Genomic DNA, 21,188 nt, shown 5'->3' on the forward strand with positions numbered 1-21,188 from the left:
CACTGCCTCCAGTGTCCCCAGCCATGTGCCTGAAGTGCTACCTGCTGGGAGCAACCAGGTTCTGGGCCCTAGAGCCTGAGACAAAGTCTAGTCTCTGAAGCTTCAGAGACTCAGATCTTCAGTAACCTCAGATCTAACCTTGGGGTGGTTCTGAGAAACAGTCATCAGCTCCTTCATCTGAAAACAGATATGATGGGACAGAGCAATGGTGTTCTGTTTCTGCTATATTTTCTTTTGCATTTTAGCTAAACTAAGACTTACCCTGCATGGTGCCAGTTCTAGCACGCACAGCAGAGCCCTAGTCGATAAGAAGTTGCAAATCAGTATTCGAAAAGCAAGGAGCCTGCAGGATCGCATGCAGCAGCAACAGTCATCGCAGCAGCCGCCGCCGTCGCAGCCCTCAGGGGGGGCCCTTCCTCACCCAACAAGGTAGTGCCTGGGAGCCTCTGTAGTTTAAGGCTGCCGAGGGAGGACGCTCCACAACTAGGACTCTCGTTGTCTAGGCGACTACAGGGGAGAGGGGGGTTTCTGAAAAGACTTTTTCTGGAGACTGGGTGATGGCACACATGCTTGAGGGCACACATTCCAATGCACAAGGACCATGGTTCAAGCCCCCAGTCCCTACCTGCAGTGGGAAAGTTTCATGAGTAGTGAAGCAGTGCTGCAGGTCTTGGTCTCTCTCTCCTGAATTTTTTTTTTTTTTACCAGAACCTCTACTCAGCTCTGGTTTATGTTGGTGCAAGGGATTGAACCTGGTACTCTGGAGCCTCAGGCATGAGAGTCTCTTTGTATAACCAGTATGCTTTCTATCTCTCTCTTTAATTTTTTTCCCTTTTGTTGCCCTTGTTGTTTATCATTGTTGTTGTTATTATTGTTGGATAGGACAGACAGAAATCGAGAGAGGAGGGGAAAACAGACACCCGCAGACCTGCTTCACTGCTTGTGAAGCAACCCCCCTGCAGGTGGGGAGCTGAGGGCTCGAACTGTGATCCTTACGCCGCTGGTTCTTGGGCTTCGCGCCACATGCGCTTAACCCACAGCACTACCACCTGACCCCCATCTCTCTGTCTCTGTCTCTGTCTCTGTCTCTCTCTCTCTCTCTCTTTACCAGAGCACTGCTCAGCTCTGGCTTATGGTGGTGTGAGGAACTGAACCTGGGATTTCAAGCCTCAGGCATGAGAGTCTCTTTAAATAACTATTATGCTACCTATCCCCACCCTCTCTTTCTCCCTCTCCATCTCCCCTCTCAATTTTTCTCTACCTCTATCAACAAATAAAGAAAAGTAAATAAAATGTCTTAATCAAAATAGGTAAAATAAGATGACAGCTCTTAAAGGCACTTTGCTATGAGTACTAGTCTATGCTGGTGACATTGGGTGGTAGTGGTGATGGTGATGGTGATGGTGATGGTGGTGGTGGTGGTGGTGGTGGTGGTGGTGGTGGTGGTGGTGGTGATGGTGATGGTGGTGGTGGTGGTGATGGTGATGGTGATGGTGGTGGTGGTGGTGGTGGTGGTGGTGGTGATGGTGATGGTGGTGGTGGTGGTGGTGGTGGTGGTGGTGGTGGTGATGGTGGTGGTGGTGGTGGTGGTGGTGGTGGTGGTGGTGGTGGTGGTGGTGGTGGTGGTGGTGGTGGTGATGGTGATGGTGGTGGTGGTGGTGGTGGTGGTGGTGGTGGTGGTGGTGATGGTGATGGTGATGGTGATGGTGATGGTGATGGTGATGATGATGGTGATGTGTCAGCAATGAAGATGGCAGTCTCAATGGTGACATGACGACTATTGGTGGGGATGAACATGATCCCTAGTTTCTTGCCCAACCTAATTTCTTTTTCTCCCCCTCCCCCTTTTGCAGGCTTCTTTGGAACTGAGCACTCAATTGGGCCAGCAGGAAAGGACTTCTAACCACATTATTTCAGACAGTGATGCTTTCTTTTGCTTAACAAGGCTATAACACTTTGTTCTCCCACTTTGCTGTAACGGCCTGAAAGAACAAAGACAGCCATAATGGCAAGAATCTCACAAGGAAAAAGCCAGGGGTCTGGGCAGTAGAGCAGGAAGGGCTATTTGTGAGCCCAGCATAGCTGCAAAGGTGGGGGGGATGTTAAAAGAAGAAAGAAATAGAGTGGCTTGCTCAGAGAATAGACAAAAATGCCTTTGGGAATTAACTTTGTAAATCTTTGGAACTAGATTCTGGGGTTCTGAGAACTCACAGTTTTAGTCCCTCTCTTGGTGAGTGGGGCTCACAGCCCAGTAGTGCCACATCATAGCCAAGGTACCTGGGTCAGGGCCAATGTAGGGGGCATGCCTGGCCTTGGAGGCCCGCTGCCAAGTCTCTGCCCTCCAGCGTGGCCACACACAAGCCACGTTCCCTCCAGGATCCATGCCTTGCAATCAACTGAGCTAATATGTTACCCCTAAATGAGGTAATTACATTATTACTTTCTGATGCTGCAATCACAAATTTTTGTGTTTTGATGCTAAATTTGGTAAAAGTTTAAATTGGGGTAATTAAATAATTAGCTATAAAATGACGAGCTAGCAAATAGCTTCCCTCTCTCCTGACACACCCAATCGGTGCTGCCTCGGGAAAACGTGCCACTGAAGAACAGGCCATGGTACCAGGTGCCCCACCCAGTCTGCTGCCCAGCCTTTGGTATCATCACTCCAGTGTGACGGGTCTGCTCTGGCACTTTCTCCAGATCATCTACGGTAGAGAGCAGTAAAGCAGGGAAGCTTTCTGGCGGGGCCCCAGGCCACTCTCCCCCCCCGAGTCCTATGTGCAGTCCTTTGGTGCAGTGCACTAAACCCAGTCCAAGTTTCACTCTGTGTTTTCCTTTTATGTCCTTGTTTCCAAATTCTACTTAAGAGTGAGATCATCTGATATTCATCCTCCTCTTTTTCGTTTATCTCACTTACCATGATTCCTCTAAGCTCCATCCAAGGAGAGGTGTAGAAGGCAAATGCACCATTCGCCAAAGAAGAGATCCAAAGGACTCATTTTATTTCTAGTTGTGACTTTGTCTCTCAAAGCAAACATGTTTGAAATCATGCCTGACTCAACTGATCAGGATTTACCCCAAACGGACACCACACATTCTCAGATTTCTAGTTTCACTTCCAGGCTAGACGGTATGTCAACTGACTCCTGGCCCGATAGGAAGGGGATGGGGGAAAGACACAGTGGAGAGAAGGCTAAATGTGCCTAGAACAGGCTGCAGGACTAGCCAAGCCTGAGACCAGGATGATGCTGACCCCACATGAAGAGGCACCCCACCTCTCAAAAAAGATAGGAAAGTAGACAGAAGTATTTATATTGCCTTTTCCCCCTTCCAGTGACCAAATTCAAATGTACAACTTAAAGCTACACTTGCACCTGCCACCCCACTGCCTGCAATGATTGTGCTGTTGATTATCAAATACCTCATAAATAATAATGTGACATTTTCCGATTGGGGCATCTGATGAAGCAGTGATTATGGGCAGCATTGTTGGCTTAAGACAGATCCATTCTGCTCTTCACAGAGCCTTGCTGGCCCCCAAGACCAGGAGCCCAGCCCCCAGCTAAGTCTCCTTGGATGCAGCCCCTCGCTCCCATCTGGCGAGGGAGGGAAGGCAGTGCCCACCTCCACTTCTCAGTGGGACAGAGTCAGGTTCTCAGTGTCTCCGTGTGCCCACTCTCCCCCTTCCTCCTCCCAAAGCTCCCCCCACCCCTCAGCAAAAGCTGTCTCACATGCCTGGAAGGTTTGGCCTGCAGTCTGAGTGGGGAGCTGCTGCCAGGTGTCAGACTTATACAAACAGCACATCACAGAGTGGGGGAGCACACACAGACCTACACACATACACATCCATGTGTGGCGCACACTCACAAACATATACACATGCATGCACACCAATATAGCCTCCCACACACATGCACGTTTGGACACATGCACATTGTGCTATTGCAAAGGAGGGGTAGATAGCATAATGGTTATGCAAAAGAGATTCTCATGCCTGAGCTTCCAGTGTCCCACATTCAATCCTCTGCACCACCATAAGCCAGAGTTGATCAGTGCTCCGGTAAAAAAAAAAAAAAAAAAAACCATAGGTACACTGTATCTTCAGGGGCCCGGGGGGCAGGTTCAACAGAGGCTCCACCTACTGATAAACATAGGGAGGTGCTGAGCATAAGCCCCATGGGGGCAAGACTGACCCATTCGTCCAGATCTATGTCTATCTATCATCCATCCATCCATTTACCTGCATGCCTGTCTGTCAACCTCTATCTATCTATCTATCTATCTATCTATCTATCTATCTCTATCTCTCTCTGTTACCTGAGCACTGCTCAGCTCTGGCTTCTGGTAGTGTGGGCAACTGAACCTGGGAATTTGGAGCCTCAGGCATGACAGTCTCTTTGCATAATCATGGTGTCTACTCTCTGCCCTTCTCTTTCTCGTATATTTACCTGTTTGCCTATCTGCCTTTCATTTACTTACATGTCTGTCTTTTTTGTAAAAGCATAACTACTTATTTTTTACCTTTTATTTAATAATACAGATAGAATTTGAGAGGAGGGAGGGGAGACAGGGATAAAGAGATACCTGCAGCACTGTTTCACCTCTTCTGAAGCTTCTCCCCTGCAGGTAGGGCCCAGGGTCTATCTATCACCTACTTACATATCTATCTGTCTGTCTATCTACCTGTCATCTATCATCTACCCACATGGCTATCGTCTATTTACACATCTACCTACCTACCTACCTAGAGAGAACAAAGCATTGTCCCTGTATATTTTGTGCCATGGATCAAAACAGGAGCCTCAAGCATGCAAGATGGACTCCTACTGCTGGGTCACCTCCCTGTTTCTTGTGATGATTTCTGTTATTTCTGTGGAGGGTGCCAAACCCTGCAGGTCCCCAAGTCTTTTACACCTCTTTCCGCAGATGTGACTTTCAGCTGTGACTGCGCTCATCCCAAGAGTCAGCCCCTCAGTTAACACTGGGCGCTGGTCCAGAGGACGTGTTTTCATCTACATACTGGCCTAATGCTTCAAAGGGCATGAGAACCCTGTCAACTCTTATTCATAGTGTGCTGTGGCCAGGAGATGGGGGTCTTCAGCTTTGCAGGATGCTTCCCCCATCTGGGCTTCTGTGGTGCCTGTGCCCTTCTCCCTTGTTGGAGGCAATTGAGTAACCATTTTCTCTGGGTCCCATGGGAGCTAGTCTGAGGCTGTTTGTGCACAGAGGCAAGTGGAGAAGCATAAATATTTCATGATCTGAACCAGCAGGGGAAGAAAATAAATAGCTACATTCTCAATTAAGTGCAGGTTGCCCCCAAAGGGCAGGAGCCCTGTGTCTGGGATCTGATTTTCTTCATCATTTTATGGTGAAATAGTGAGCTGCCCAGTTCAGGAGAGAGTGGGACACAGACCAACCAGGGTGTGGGCAGAATCAGGGTTCCCCAGGGGCAGTCTGGGGTGCTTTCCTAGGAGGTGATTCTGAGCTGGGCATAAGAATTCCACTTCAGCTATGCTGTGCTGGCCTTGGCAGCTGACAGAGCCTCCAAGCCTGTTTATCTCTCTTTGCATCGGTCCTGTGGGCCTGCCCTGAGACTAATTTGAAGAAGAAACCCATTGGAGCTGGTAGATAGCTCACCAGGTAGGGTGTGCGTCTTGCCATGCCCACAGCACAGCACCACGTAAAGTGCTACTTTCCACCTGGGCAAGTTCTGGTACTGTGGAGTCTCTCCCTCTCTGCTTCTCTGAATTAATTAATTAGGAAAAAGCAGCCTGGCAGTGGTAAAATTGCACATGCATAAGACCCAGCTCCACATAAAAGAAGAACCCCTCCAGGGAGAACAAAAGCAACTGGTGGCATAGCTATATGCAAACAATGTCAAAGGACATGAAAGACGGTGAGGGTGTGTATGATACAGCAAATCTAAAAAGGGATTCTTCAAAGTTAACCCAATTGCCAAACAATGTGATTATTGCAATAACTATCTATTGTCTTCTTAAACCCTAAGACAACAGGAATCTCCCGCTTCATCTATAGAGCCTATGTTTCTCCCAATCCTGGAACCTCTGGGTGGGGCTCACTTCCCTGCATGCTTCTCTCAAGTCAGGCCAAATGATACTGCATCCGCTGATTCCAACCTAATCAATGCAACGAGTACCATCTCAGCGTGCTTCACCTCAGACTGTGTGCAGAGACGTCAGGCATGGACTGCCAACCCTTCATCCTCATCACTTGGTGAGACCTTCCTTTCATGGTAGTCTCTAATTCCATTCCAGGAGGTGCACTTCCTAACAAAGTCCCAAAACCTAGATATAGGCCAGGTCCATAAGATAGAGCATATGTTCACATGTATCTATAAATTAGAGCAAAATATATACCTGAAAGCAAAAATACACAATAGTCTTTAGTGAGTCAGTATCAAGTTCATAATGAAATAGTGTCCACTTCGACTTAGATACCCTCCTCACCTACTTCCTATTACAGTTCTCTCACTCACTCCAAAGCTAACCTTAGAAAAGCAAGGACTGCAAAAGCTGAATAAAGGCAAGAGACTGGCATACTTTAACGATGACACTTTAGTCACTATCAGGCCATTCCACCAGCTGGGGCTCTAACTGAGGTGTCCTGAGACTCCCAAACAGACCTGATGGGCCTAGACCTCAAATAAATCCCTCTCTCCATTGTTTCTGGTCATCTCTATCAGGAACAACAAAATAGACCCCTTTGTGGGCCCCTATAGGACCTTGCCCTCAACCTGGATCAACAATGGCAGACAATGTTCCATCCTCCGAAGGGAGGATGGACAACATATTCTATGCTACACCTGAGGAAGATGGGTGGATACTGGGGCAGCACGGAATGTTCCTACTCATGACCACAGAATGTGAGCTCAGATCTACAGGGATGTAGAGGTTACACAGGCTCCTAAGCTAATTATGGGCCCTAGATCACATCAAATCGATGGGGTTTACAGTCAACAATATTTATACCCCTTTCCCATATTAGGGAGCCACTCTCTTCCCTGATCCAGCTTTCTGGTCCTTTTCCCAGCCGTGACATTATCTCCCCAGACAATAATCAGGATCAGGCTCAGGCAAACAAACAAACAAACAAAAACACTAGTACAGCTACAGGCCCTTTGAAATATAACTAAAATATGCCTACTAGCTATCTACAAAATGGAGGGCCCCCCAACACTTCACCTGCACTATTCCAGCCTTTAGGTCCATAATTGTCCAACAGTTTGTTTGGCTTTGTATGTTAACTCTCTTTTCAGCCACCAGGTTCCAGACGCTAGCAGGATGCGACCAGACTTCCCTGGACAGACAACCCCAGCAATGTGCCTTGGAGCTCTGCTTTCCCACAGCCCTGCCCCACTAGGGAGAGAGACAGGCTGGGAGTATGGATCAACCTGTCAACGCCCATGTTCAGCAATACAGAAGCCAGACCTTCAACCTTCTGCATTCCACAATGATTGTGGGTCCATATTCCCAGAGGGTTAAAGAGTAGGAAAGCTACCAGGGGAGGGGTTTGTATATGGAGATCTGGTGGTGGGAACTGTGCAAAGCTGTACCCTTCATATCCTATGGTTTTGTCAATGTTTCCTTTTTATAAATTTTTTTTAAAAAAGAACCCCTGATAAGATGGTTAGCCTCCTTATCAAAGCAAGGACTATAAAAGCTGAAGAAGGGCAAGAGACTGGCATACTTTAATGATGACTCTTTAGTCATTATCAGGCCACCCCATCAGCTGGGGCCCTATTCAGGGAGTCCTCGGATTCCCACACAGACATGATGGGCCTAGACCTCAAATAGATCGCTCTCTTCATTGTCACTGGTCATCTCCATCAGGAAAAACATAATGGACCCCTTTGTGGGCCCCCATAGGACCTTGCCCTCAATATGGATCAACAGTAGTAGAGAATGTTCCATCTTCCAAAGGGAGGCTGGACAGCATACTCTATGTTCCACTTGAGGAAGATGGGTCCTGAAATGGGGGCAGCATGGAACGTTCCTACTCATGACCACAGAATGTGAGCTCAGACCTACAGGGATGCAAAGTCTACATAGGCCCCTAAGCTGAATATGGGCCCCAGATCACATCAATGGAGTTTATAGTCAACAATGTTTATACACCTTTCCCATATTTGGGAGCTACTTTCTTCCCTGATCCAGCTTTTTATCCTTTTTTCCAGCCATGACATCATCTCCCCAGACAGTAACTTTGGTCCACCTACATATCAGATGTCAGGCTCAGGAAAAAACTAGTATAGTCATGGGCCTTTTGGAATATACCTAAAATAGGCCTACTAGCTATCTTCAAAGTGGAGACCCCAAATCTTCATTTGCAATATTCCAGCCTTTGTTCATGATTAGTCAACAACTTGTTTGGCTCATTTTATTTTATTTGGAGGACTTTTTAAAATTTTATTTTATTTATTCCATTTTGTTGCCCTTGTTTTATTGTTGTAGTTATTATTGTTGTCATTGTTGTTGGATAGGACAGAGAGAAATGGAGAGAGAAGGGGAAAGACAGAGAGGGGGAGAGAAAGATAGACACCTGCAGACCTGCTTCACCGCTTGTGAAACGACTCCCCTGCAGGTGGGGAGCCAGGGCTCAAACCGGGATCGTTACGCAGTCCTTGTGCTTTGCACCACCTGCTCTTAACCCGCTGCACCACAGCTTGACTTCCTGACTTGTTTGGCTTTACATGTTAACTCTCTTTTCAGCCACCAGGTTCCAGATGCTAGCATGATGCCCAATCACACTTCCCTGGACAGACGACCCCACCAATGTCCTGGAGCCCCACTTCCCCAGAGCCCTGCCCCACTAGGGAAAGAGAGAGGCAGGCTGGGAGTATGGATCGACCTGTCAATGCCCACGTTCAGTGGGGAAGCAGTTACAGAAGCCAGACTTTCCACTTTCTGTGCCCCATAATGACCCTGGATCCATACTCCCAGAGAGAAAGAGAATGGGAAAGCTATCAGGGGAGGGGTTGGGATGCAGAGTTGTGGTGGCAGGAATTGTGTGGAGTTGTGCCCCTCTTATCCTATGGTTTTGTCAGTGTTTCCTTTTTTATAAATAAGTTAAAAAAAAAAAAAAAGATGATTAGCCTGTGGCTGTGTTACTGTGAGATCTGTTCCCCCGCTGGCCATCTGGGTAGCTGTATGAGGACGGATTGAGGGCAGGAAGCAGCATCCCTCCTCGTGGTCCCCATAGACCAGGTGGGGTCAGACTGCTTGTGGAAGACTTGTTAGGGGTCAGGTTCCTGTGTACTCAGAGTAGCGGGTTCAGAGTACTCAGACTATGGTCTGGGGAGAGTCCTCTCTCTCTCTCTCTCTCTCTCTCTCTCTCTCTCAGGAAGGAGCTAGGAGCCAGAACCACCAAGCTTCAGTGGACAAGAATTCATTCCTGGTCCCCCCACCCCACAGTGCCTGCTCTGGTCTTGTGGAACATTCATGACAAAAATGCAGAAGTCAGGGGGCAGGAGACAGTTTACCTAGTAGAATGCACATTTTACCTTGCCCAAAGACTTGGGTTCAAGCCCTCAACCACCACATGCAAATAAATAAATAGAAAGGAGATTCATTCTTTTTAAATGTGACACCAACAGACACAACACTACCATCCAGCATCCTTCCCTGAGCCAACTTTATCCATCTTTTATTTTAGAGAGAGGGAGGGGAAGTGGGAGGAAGGAAGAGAGAGGTTGTAGGCAGGGGAGAAGAGAGACAGACAGACACAGAGAGGAAAGACACCATACTGCCAGTCCATAGAGCTCCCTAGTACCATCCCTGGCCTCCCATGTAGTGCCAAGACCCCTCGACTGGTAAGGAGCATGCCATGCCCTACTGAGTAAGCTATCTCCTGGCCCCCAGAAATCTTTTATTTTTTAAAGGTCTGAGCTGGGGAGATGTACAGTGCTAGTACAAAGGAATTGCAAGTCAGAGTTCAGGTTTGGTCCCTAGCACCAAGAGCTAGAGCTGAGTAATGTGCCAATAATAATAATAATAATAATAATGCCTACCAACTTCCAGACACAGAGCCCCTCAAGGTGGTTTGGGGACCACAGTGTGTTTTCCAGAAAAGCAGATAGGTTGTATCTCCTGCTACCTATGCCTTTGGCATAAGGATACCCCTTCCGCACCCCACACCCAGGACTCCTGAAAAGGGAGCAGATTAGGCCTAGAAAGTGCCACAGTGCTGCCCAGTTCCTGAGTCCAGTGGCAACAAGCTGGGCTCTGCAATCCCCATCCCCAAACTGGTAGGTGCCTGAGGCCTTAGACAAGGGGGTACACTCAACAGAGCACCTGGGGAACAAGCTTCTGGAAGGTACTGTGTGTGACTTATGTTTCAATACATATCACACACACACACACACACACACACACACACACACACGGGGCTGGGGGGGGGAGAGGGCCGGCAGTGAGGAGGCCACATGTCCCCATTCCTGAATGAGCAGGGCTCCTATATTTACCTCCTGCCCAGCTCTTCAGACACATAGATACGCAGAGGCAGTGGAAGCAGGACACAGAACAGGACTCTATTCTTGACCAAACTCTGGTCAGCCCCATGATCTCCAATCCTGTCCAGTTCTTGGTCTCACTTCCCTATCCTTCCTTCTGGAGCCCACTTAAAATGTGTGTGTGTGCGCGTGTGTGCATGTATTATGAGTGAGAAAATCAGAGCACTGCTTAGTTCTGGCATAAGGTAGTGCCAAGGGTTGAACTGAAGTCTCTGGGGCCTCAGACATACAAGTTCTAAACTCCAGTAGACTGAGCTATCTCTCTAGCCCTGGAACCCACTTCTAACAAGAACCCTGCTCAGTCAGGGGAACCAGAACTGCTACCTTTGGACTCTCATGGGGATCTCCTACCTCATGCCCCTGAAATTTCGGCATTTGGTTGAGAGAGAGAGAGAATGTGTGAGGGAGTTTGTGACTCTTAAGGTGAATAATAAGTTGAGAATACCACACTGGAAGTGAGGAGTTGTGGCTGTGGGAAGAACCCAACTGATGGAGCATCTAGGCTTCCATGTCTGAAGTTCCAGGTTGGACTCCTGACCCAGCATGTACCAGGGTACTGCTCTAGCTTCTCTCTCCTCTCTGCATCATGTAAATCTCTCTCTCTCCCCCACCCACCCTTCTCTCATATGAAATAGATCAAATAAAAGAAATTTTTAAAAATGTAAATGAAAAGTAGGCAGAAGACTCTAATGAGTGAAGGGGGGCACAGTGCTGGCACGGTCACGCTGCTGGGCCTGCCCCTTTATGAGCTGAGCATGCTCCCCACGCAATCGTAAGTGGCAGCCCAAACTCCAAGTCTCGAGAATGTGACCTGAATTTGAAGCAAGCTAGATGCAGACATAATTCATTTGGATGAGATCATCCTGGAGCCGGGTCAAAGCACACACATGCACACCACATTCATGTCTGTGCTTCAGAATGCGTGTGTGTGGTGTGTGTGTGTGTGTGTGTGTGTGTGTGTGTGTGTGTGTGTGTGTGTGTGTGTGTGTGTGGCGTAGAGGGCATGGAGGCATTTTACATGGGTCCCCATCTTTCTGTTGCACTGTTGGATTTTTCATTGTCCTAGATCCTCAACTTATGCGAAAAATGCAAAATGCTTCCAGTCTCCCATACCATATTTCTTCTTTTTGTTGTTTTGCCCTCTTAAGTTTATATATATATAGGAAACACTGACAAAACCATAGGATAAGAGTGGTACAACTCCACACAATTCCCACTACCAGATCTCTGTATCCCATCCCCTCCCCTGATAGCTTTCCTATTCTTTATCCCTCTGGGAGTATGGACCCAAAATCATTGTGGGGTGCAGAAGGTGGAAGGTCTGGCTTCTGTAGTTGCTTCCCCACTGAACACCTACCATATTTCTAAACACTCACATTTACCTCATTTCAAAACACAGTCCCATCAATTGTGCCTCAGATGCCCACAAGGTGGCACCACCATGCTGAGCTATGCCTGATTCCTGGGGCCCTGGAGGAGGACAGGCCATAGACCCTGGCAGTAACCAGATGCAGAGTGCTGCTACATCGTCTCCTGCGTAGCAGCCCAAATAGTGGTTACTCTGGTCGGGTGTCACCTGGAGGGTTTCTGTCATCTAGCACAGGCATGGACACACATCAGCATCAGTGTACATGCTCGCACATGCGCACACACACATTTCCTTAGTCACTTCAGTGCCCTTTCCTATTTAGGCAGAGTTCCTGCTGCTGCTCAGACCCCTTGCAGACATGGAAGAAGTGAATGTCATGCCCAGAGGTTTCTCTTATTTGTCGTTCTGGCAGGAACAGGACCTTCCACCTACAATTTAGCCCCTCCCTGCCCCTGCTGAGACCTCCTGTCTGCACAATTCCAGTGCTTTCTGTGGACATTTTTTTCTGACAGAAGGTGAGAGACAGAGACAGAGAAAAGAGAAGAGATAGCACATCACCACTTGTGAATCTTCCCCTTTACATGGTGCTTCTACGTAGGGGCCAAGGGCTCAAACCCAGGTCCTCATAATGTGTGCACTCTAGTGGGTGAGTCAGCCCCCAGCCCCAGCTCATCTTGATAAAAATCACTCACTCACTCACTCACTCACTCACAGGACCTGTGAGCCGGACCCCCACCACAGGCCTTCCTCGCCCCCAGGCTCCAGCGGGCAGGCTGCTCTATGAGCATCGTGAGCTTGCTCTTAATTGCTCACGAGCTGCTGTTTGGGGACCTAGAATATCTTTTTAAATTTTATCTGTATTAATATTTCATCTCAACCAAGTAAAAGCTCCTTTGTGTGGTAACACGGGAACCTAGGGAATAAGAATCAATACTCAGGAGCCGGGCGGTAGCACAGCGGGTTAAGCGCACATGCCGTGAAGTACAAGGACCGGCATAAGGAACCTGGTTCAAGGCCCCAGCTCCCCACCTGCAGGGAGTCACTTCACAGGCGGTGAAGCAGGTCTGTAGGTGTCTATCTTTCTCTCCCCCTCTCTGTATTCCTTTCTCCTCTCCATTTCTCTCTGTCCTATCTAACAACGACATCAATAACAACAATAATAACTACAACTACAATAAAAAAACAACAAGGGCAACAAAAGGGAAAATAGATTAATTAATTAAAAAAATTTAAGGGGGGGTCGGGCAGTAGTGCAGCAGGTTAAGTGCACATGGCGCAAAGCGCAAGGACCAGTGTAAGGATCCCAGTTCGAGCCCCCAGCTCCTGACCTGCAGGGGAGTTGCTTCACAGGCGGTGAAGCAGGTCTACAGGTGTCTGTCTTTCTCTCCCACTCTGTGTCTTCCCTTCCTCTCTCTATTTCTCTCTGTTCTATCCAACAACAAACGACATCAACGATAACAATAATAACCACAACAAGACTACAACAACAAGGGCAACAAAAGGGGGGGAAAAATGGCCTCCAGGAGCAGTGGATTCATGGTGCAGGCACTGAGCCCCAGCAATAACCTTGGAGGCAAAAACAAATTAAAAAAAAAAAAAAAGAATCAACACTCGTTCTCCGTGTGTCTCCATGTGTGTGTCCTGGCTGCCCCAGGCTTCAGACACAGCAGCTCCCAAGCCCCCAGGAAGGGACAGTGTGGCTGGGTAGGGCTCCCAGCACAGAGTCAATTTCCTATGGCATGTGTGACAAGCAGAGAGTCTAGCTCTCCATGCCTCACAGATCACACACAGATACACACACACACACACACACACACCCTGGATGTTCTGATGCAAACAGCCACAGCCATGTGAAACTCATACCCACTGAAAGATGCTGGATGTGGAGAGGGGGAGGGTAGACAGCTGGTGCAATCAGGAACTCCCAGGACCCTGGATCTCCCCAGGGCCCCAGTCTGAAGCTAAGCTGATATATCTGAAGCCTGGGACACAGCACAAGCCGTGCTCTACCTGGCTTCGTGCAAACAGCACGCCGAGCCTCCTGCAGGGAGGGAGTGAGGCCCAGGGCCCACACAGCGCTTGCACTACATACCTGCCTCTCCATCAGCCCATGAAGGTCAGAGATGCAGAAACCCCCGCCCCCTCAGAGACTTATCTCCCAGGTGGCAGAGGCAGCAGAAGTAGCCATAGAATGACCCTGCCCAGGAAACAGGGACAGAAACTAAGGGAGAGGTGTTGCATGCCAGCCCTTGGAGGGGACGGGCCCCACGCTGCAGCTCTCCACAGTCCCCAACAGCTGGAGGCTCTGAAAGTGGAGGAGCCAGAGACCAGAGTTGGGCGTGAGGAGCAAAGGCATGAGGAAAAGAGGGGAAAGAGCCTCTAGGGGTCCCAGGGTCCTTGTAATCCCATGGGTCAGGTTGTTAGTGACCTTCACATGTGTCATAGGACCTGGCAAGGCAGGGAGCTTGACTGGCAGGTGCCCTGTTCTGGGCTGTGGGAAGAAATCAGGGCTGCAGCATTCAGGTGATTGGTGGCATATCCCCCCACCCCAATCGGGATCCCTGTCCTCCAATCCACCTGGAAGTGCCAGCACTGGCCACCCTCCTGGCTGTGTCCTGGTCATCCAGTGGTTGTGGGCCTGAAGTCCCTCCCAGGAGCAGCCAAGGCCTCCCCACACAGCTCCTGCTACTGACCACACAAACCCAGGATCGTGCTGCCCCCCACAGGTCAGGAGGAGAACTGCCCCGAGCCAGGAAAGGGTTTGTGGGGAGCAGATGCTGGTGTTGACGCAGGGCCAGGGAACCGGCCAGCACACAGTTCCCTCTTCCCGGGACAAGCAGAAGGGTGAGATCTGTCCTGTGTCAGCAGCAGCCTCCAGTCTGGGGGAGACTCAATTAGGAGTATTAGGAGTATGGCAGAGGCAGGGCTCAGCAGGGAGGCAGCCTCAGCCCACCCAAACTCAGTTACCACCACCAAGATGTAAGGCTCCTATTCAGTGATTGGCTGGGGGTCCAGAGCTGGTCTGACCACCTAGCTGAGCCCATCCACATGCTGTACTCAGGAGGGTCACTGACATCTTGGGACCTAGTTATGGAAAGTGACACAGATTCCACGTGGCCATCCCCTCCAGCAGGACAATGTGGAGATTCATATAGTAAAGAGGCCAAAGGCCCAGCTGCAGGGCCTTGGCACACAAAGGCTTCCTGGTTCTGGGAGAGGTCTGCTCTTGAGGGCTATGAATGAGAAAATAGGAAGCAGGGGTCCGACAGTGGCACAGCAGGCTCAACGCACATAGTACAAAGTGCAAGGACCTGCGCAAGGATCCAGGTTCAAGTCCCTAGCTCCCTACCTGCAGAGGGGGGAGGGTCACTTCACAGGCAGTGGAGCAGGTCTGCAAATTTCTCTCTCTCTCTCTCTCTCTCTCTCTCCCTCCCTCCCTTTCTATGTCCCCTTCTACTCTCAATTCCCCACTGTCCTATCCAATAAAATGAAGGAAAAAATGGCCACCAGGAGATATGGATATGAACCCCAGCGATAAATTTGGAGGCAAAAAGAAAAAACAAAGAAAAATAAAAAACTAGGAAGCTCACATTCCAAGATTACAGGCAACAAGGACTTCAGAAAAGCGACAGCAGTGCCTAGACTGCCCCACCCCTATACCCTCACCAACTCTTGTTAGTTCTTGTCTTATGACAGCCATTCCAACGGGTGTGGGTTGATATCTTGTCATGGTTTTGACTTTCATCTCCTTGGTGGTTAGTGATGGGAAGATGTTTCATGTACTTGTTGACACTTTTTCATTGTGCCCATCTCTCCATTTTGGACGTATGGCTGGCTCAAGGTGAGCCCAGACCATGTGCCCTTCTGTTTGCCCTACCCTATCACTTGGTTCCCCAGATGACTTACCAAACTTGATGTCATACCCCACCCATTTCCCTGCAAGCCCCTCTCCCACCTAACAGGCGAGGCCACGCCCACCATGCCATCATGTGAGCTATGGCATCTGACTGTCACATGCCAAACCCAGCAGAAGATGGAAATCACACACAGGGACACAAATGGGTGGTGGCACAAAGCAGCCACGGTGACAGTGAGGAACCTGATAGTTCTGAACTGCCAAGTAAGCTCATGGTGACAGGGGGTGACCCCCCTGAAGGCTGTCAACAACAATGTGCCCTAGGAATATTATTATACCCTGCATATAGGGAAACTGAGGCCCAGAGAGGATGAGTTCCTGCCAACCAGACATCAAAGTCAATGCAGAATGACCTCACTTCTCCCTCCAGCCTCTCCTCCAAGAACAGAGTTCAAGGTGGTTCCTGTCACCTTTTTACCAACTGTCACACAGGGGGTTGGGGCAGGGAACACAGTCAGGGCATTCAGTCATAGCAGACAAACTTCTCACTCCTCCTACATGGCAGCTCTAGATGCTCCCACTGCCCCGCCCCCACCCCACCCCATCAGTATCTTGGGCCTTAAGAAAGCAGTGTAATCGGAAGCTTCCCTACTGCAATCTACCAGACAGCCAGCAGATGGCAGCATCTAACCACAAATGCCATCCCTTTTTGGGATGTGGTTTAATTCTGGGGATTGTCAGGTTTTCCAGCCCATAAGAGCCTTGGAGATTCTGATTCCAGATGGACAGCCGCTTGGTCCCCAGGCCATCCTGCTTCTAGCCAAAACCTACACTTTAAGGTTCTTGGCTACCTCACATTTGGGAAACTGGTCACTGGATTCAGACTCCCAATGCCCAGGATCAACCCTGACCCATGACTCCCAAGTCTCTGGTCTGAAACCCAGATGCTCCCTTTGGCTTAATCTCTTGAGACCATCCACAGCCATGGCTGTGACCTAGCTGCAGGCAAGGCTTTTGTTGGTTTTGTTTCTTCTGTTATTAAGATTTATCTATAGTTTGGTGAGAATATAGTGATTATGCAAATTACTTGTATGCCTGAGGCTCCAAGTGGCTCTGTGATGCTTTGCCCAAGCGCTCTGTCAGTCCCTGGACTATGCATGCCCAGTGAAAAAGCCCCTGAAGCCAAGATCCCAGTCAGCTCTGGGCTTTCAGAACCTTCCAGCAAGCACAGGACCCAACCATTCACACCAAGTGCCCAGCACCTGCTCAACCTCCCCAGCACTGAACACCATGGGCACCTGCTGGGATCTTAAGTGAGAGATCACATTGTGTTAGGGTGGGGATCTGGACAGTACTCGAACCAGGTGAGCCCCATCTCTGACCAAGTGAGGAGCCACAAACCCTCGCCAGCTCCACCAGCTTCCAAGGTAGCTTCCGCTGTGAAGATGCTGAGGATGCTGGCCTCTAATCCTTGTAGTCTAAAGTCACTTCAAACGCATTGAGGCAGAGGGACCATCCCTCTGGAGCCTTTGACAAAACCCTGTGTATCATGATTTCCAGCTTCCGTGGAAGAATCTGGGTTGTATATCCCTACAGTGGGGCGCAGGGTTTGGAGGAAGCCAGCTGCTCTCAATGTCCAACCCTCCTCCCTGGTCGGAGGTGCTCTTGGGGTGCTACAAGCTGTTATAAACTCCACCTTTAATGCAGCCTTCAGACGGCCCCCGCCCCCCCCAAAAAAAAAACAAACTTCACACAGAAGTCCCCAAACACGGTGGAGCCCACCCTCAGCTGTACCCCGCCTTACGCCAGGTCGGTGAAGGAAGAGAAAACCCCAGACACCTGCACCCCGTCCGCCTCCGAGGAAGGTGATCAGCCTACCTCCCTGGTCTGACACAAGACCACAATGTTCCTGGGTTTCTTGGCTGAGGCAAAGGCTCAGGACAGGCTCAGGCGTCATAACTAGACCCGCAGACTCCCTGCCGCCCCTCCCCCTACGGAAACAGAAACACTCCCTCAGCTGGGCCGCAGGGGGTGAGGTTCCATCCGACACACCTGGGAACTGAGAGGAGAGAAGGGGGTCCCCCAACAAGCGGGGCTGTCTTGGAGAGAACGCGCGCGCGCGCGCGCGCGCACACACACACACACACACACACACACACACACTTCTTCAAATCAACACCCAGGCGGAGGGAAACCCAACTCAAACAGCTTCTGGGACGCAGGAATTCCCCAGAGCACCGCCCCAGCCCAGCCGCAAGGCCTTCCCAGAATCAGCAGGAACCCCCACCCCACCACCTGCCGCATGAGTCCCCGCGGGCAGGAGCGGAGTGTGGCCGAGACCGGGGTCCGAGGATGCACGGTTCTCCTGCTGGGGAGCGACAACCCCGGAGCAGGTGGCTCCAACCGGAGACTCCCCAGGGCGGCCCTCCCAGCCGGCCCCCGGGCCTCGCTCATTGGATGGCCGTGAGGTGCAGGGGGCGCCCCGCTCGTTAAAGCCCGAGCCCCGCGCGCCCAGGCGGGAGCCCGCCCTGGCCCAGCCCTGAGGGCGGAAGTGCGGGGAGGAGGGGCGGGCGGGGTGCGGAGCGGCCAGGCGAGAGGCGGGAGGCGGGAGGCGGGAGGCGGGGCCGGGCGCGGGGAGGACAGCGCGTGAGGCGGGACAGACAGGCCGCGGGACTAACGCCGGCGCGGGCGGCCCTCGAGCCTCGGCGGCGCGGCCATGGCGGAGCTGCAGTCGCTGTCGGAGGACGCGTACCTGGCGCTGAGCCACAGCTATGTGGCGGCGGCGGCGGCCGGACTGGCCTACGGGGCGGCGCGGGGGCCCGACGTGGGGCGCGACTGCTGTGCGCCCGGCCCGGGCGGCGACGGGCCCGCGGCCCCCGCGCCCCGCGCCGCCCCCGCGGCGGCCGAGAGCAGCGGTGAGCAGAGCGGCGACGAGGACGACGCCTTCGAGCGGCGGCGGCGGCGGCGCGGGCCGGGGCCGGCAGGGGACGCGCGGCGGCGGCCCCGGGAGCAGCGGTCGCTGCGGCTGAGCATCAACGCTCGCGAGCGGCGGCGCATGCACGACCTCAACGACGCGCTGGACGGGCTGCGCGCCGTCATCCCCTACGCGCACAGCCCGTCGGTGCGCAAGCTCTCCAAGATCGCCACGCTGCTGCTCGCCAAGAACTACATCCTCATGCAGGCGCAGGCCCTGGACGAGATGCGGCGCCTCGTGGCCTACCTCAACCAGGGCCAGGGCCTGGCGGCGCCCGTGACCACCGCGCCCTTGACGCCCTTCGGCCAGGCCGCCGTGTACCCCTTCTCCGCGGGCGCCTCGCTGCCCTGCCCCGACAAGTGCGCTGCCTTCTCCGGAGCGCCCTCGGCGCTCTGCAAACACTGCACGGAGAAGCCCTAAAGCGACCCCCGGCAGCTTCCTCCCGAGCATCTCACTTTGCCCCGGCTGACTGTCACCCTGCCCCCCCTTCCCGGACCCCGCCCACGGGGAGAAGGTCCGACCTCAAGTCCAGCCCCGACGCACCCAGCAGTTTGGGGGAGGCGGGAAGAGTGAAGTGTGTCGGGGGATAGCACTGAGCCGGGAGCCGGCGGCGCGCGCTGGTCATCTCCCTGGATTCGGCACCAGGGCCGCAGATGAGGCGGGGCTGGCGGGGTCCTGCGGGGCGCCTGCAGGATCACTTGGAGCGGGGGCACAGGGCAACTTCTTGGCTTGCTGGTAGAGTCGTGGCTTTACCGTTGGGGCGAATCCTGCCTCAATCTGCCACTCTTCACAAACTTTATGATCGCGCCCTGGATGAGGTGTCATTCCCCAAGATGCGGGAGCGCCGCACCTCTCAGCTCTGCGGACACAATGTCCCCAGGTCGAGCGCCCAACCCCACCCCCACCCCAAGCCTGGCAACTGTCGTTTGCAAAGGACCTGCAGTGTGGACGCAAGCCTGCATCTGTGATGTCTGTATTCTTGCCTACTGGGAGGTACTAACCTCTACAGATGAGTGCACCCCCTGGCTGCCTCTCGCCTGTGGGAACTGTCCCCTTAACAGTCCTTGACTACCCAGCCATCACTGCCCAGGAGTTGGATGAAGCTTGCCTTTGCTCTTTACTTAAAGGAGGCTGCAAGAAGGGGTCGTAGTCCCGGCTGCCTGTGTGTGTGTTGGGGGGGGGGGGGGGCGGGAGGCAGGGAGTGCTGGGTGGGACCGACAAAGCCTCCTCCCCACGAGCCCCAAAGGGTGAGTACACTGGTGGGGACCTTGCCCTGACAGGTGTCAGCAGTAGCCGGTCTGTCTCCTTTTATGTCCGTGTGATAATAGAAGCTGTCTCTTTATGTCGTGGGAGGCTCTGAATTCTACCCCTTCAGGGGTCAGGAGCAGCCGCCCTTGGGACAGAGCTGTCCCTGCCTGTTTGTGCCCCGAGGCTCTGCTACAGTATTCGCCTTTATTAAACCAATTTCCTCGGCTGTCGTTAATGCCATGCTAATGGGGAGAAGACAGCGCCCCTACAAAGCGGTCTGTCTATAGCATTTAACTTTAATTAATACGTTTCCAAAGGCTCTTTTGTATTTGCAAAATGAAGTGTGTGATTAAGTCTTATTCTTAAAGACATATGTTTATACTGGTTTCTGCTTATTTCCATTTTTATTTTTCCATCATCTTTTTTCCTCTAACAGACCTAATAAGTTTTGCACATTCAGAAAGTTGCGTGTTGGAAACCAGGTTTCAAATCCCTTTTAGATAAGATGGGAGAGTAAAATGTCATTTATTTCTGGAGTCAGTTCAAAGCTATCATAAATCGACTTTACAAATTACTTCATTATGATGTGAAACAGTTGCTTATTCTGGTTAAAACCAGACATGTTTAGCACATCCTTTATGTTCAGAATAAAGTATTTGACTCTAATTTATTTTTAATGATATGATTAAAATTTAATATCAAATTAAATAGTGTTCATTTGTTACTGAACTCATTATTTCAATTTTCAGATAACTCTGTCAACATACTTCTAAATCATAGGATAGGACTGATCTGTGAACAACCACTCAGCATATATGTGAAATTAAGGAAAAGGAGGAAGAAATAGCTGCCTTGCTAGGTAAAAAACAGCATTTTTAAGCAGCTGCTTAATCATAAATCCTTCCAACAATTAGGTCTTAATAAAAGTTAGATTAACTGCGAATGCTTTTTAATTGCAGAGTCTCCTATCTGCTATTCTCCCCAAATGCCAGTGTGCCTCCCATGAGCCAAATAGAATCAGGCAGGTGTCTCTGTGGTGGCCACTAATCCAGCAATCTGGTCTCTCCTGATAAATATAATTTGGTCTCTGATAAAATGGCACAGAAAACTTCTGAGACAACATTGGAACAACCTGCTAACACACACACACACACACACACACACAGTCCTCCATGACATGACCGAGGCGCCCAAAATGCAGTCCACCAGGGGT

General features: G+C 51.0%; 1 protein-coding gene across 1 annotated transcript; it reads left to right on the forward strand.

Moving 5' to 3' along the window:
- Positions 1 to 18,362: 18,362 nt before the first annotated feature.
- BHLHE23 (basic helix-loop-helix family member e23) lies at positions 18,363 to 20,644 on the forward strand. The gene has a single exon (XM_060176662.1). The coding sequence runs from the start codon at positions 18,470 to 18,472 to the stop codon at positions 19,145 to 19,147; it is 678 nt and encodes a 225-aa protein (XP_060032645.1). The 5' UTR covers positions 18,363 to 18,469; the 3' UTR covers positions 19,148 to 20,644.
- Positions 20,645 to 21,188: the final 544 nt, after the last annotated feature.

This window comes from Erinaceus europaeus, chromosome 1 (genome assembly GCF_950295315.1).
Source record: "Erinaceus europaeus chromosome 1, mEriEur2.1, whole genome shotgun sequence".
In the NCBI taxonomy this organism is placed as follows: Eukaryota; Metazoa; Chordata; class Mammalia; order Eulipotyphla; family Erinaceidae; genus Erinaceus; species Erinaceus europaeus.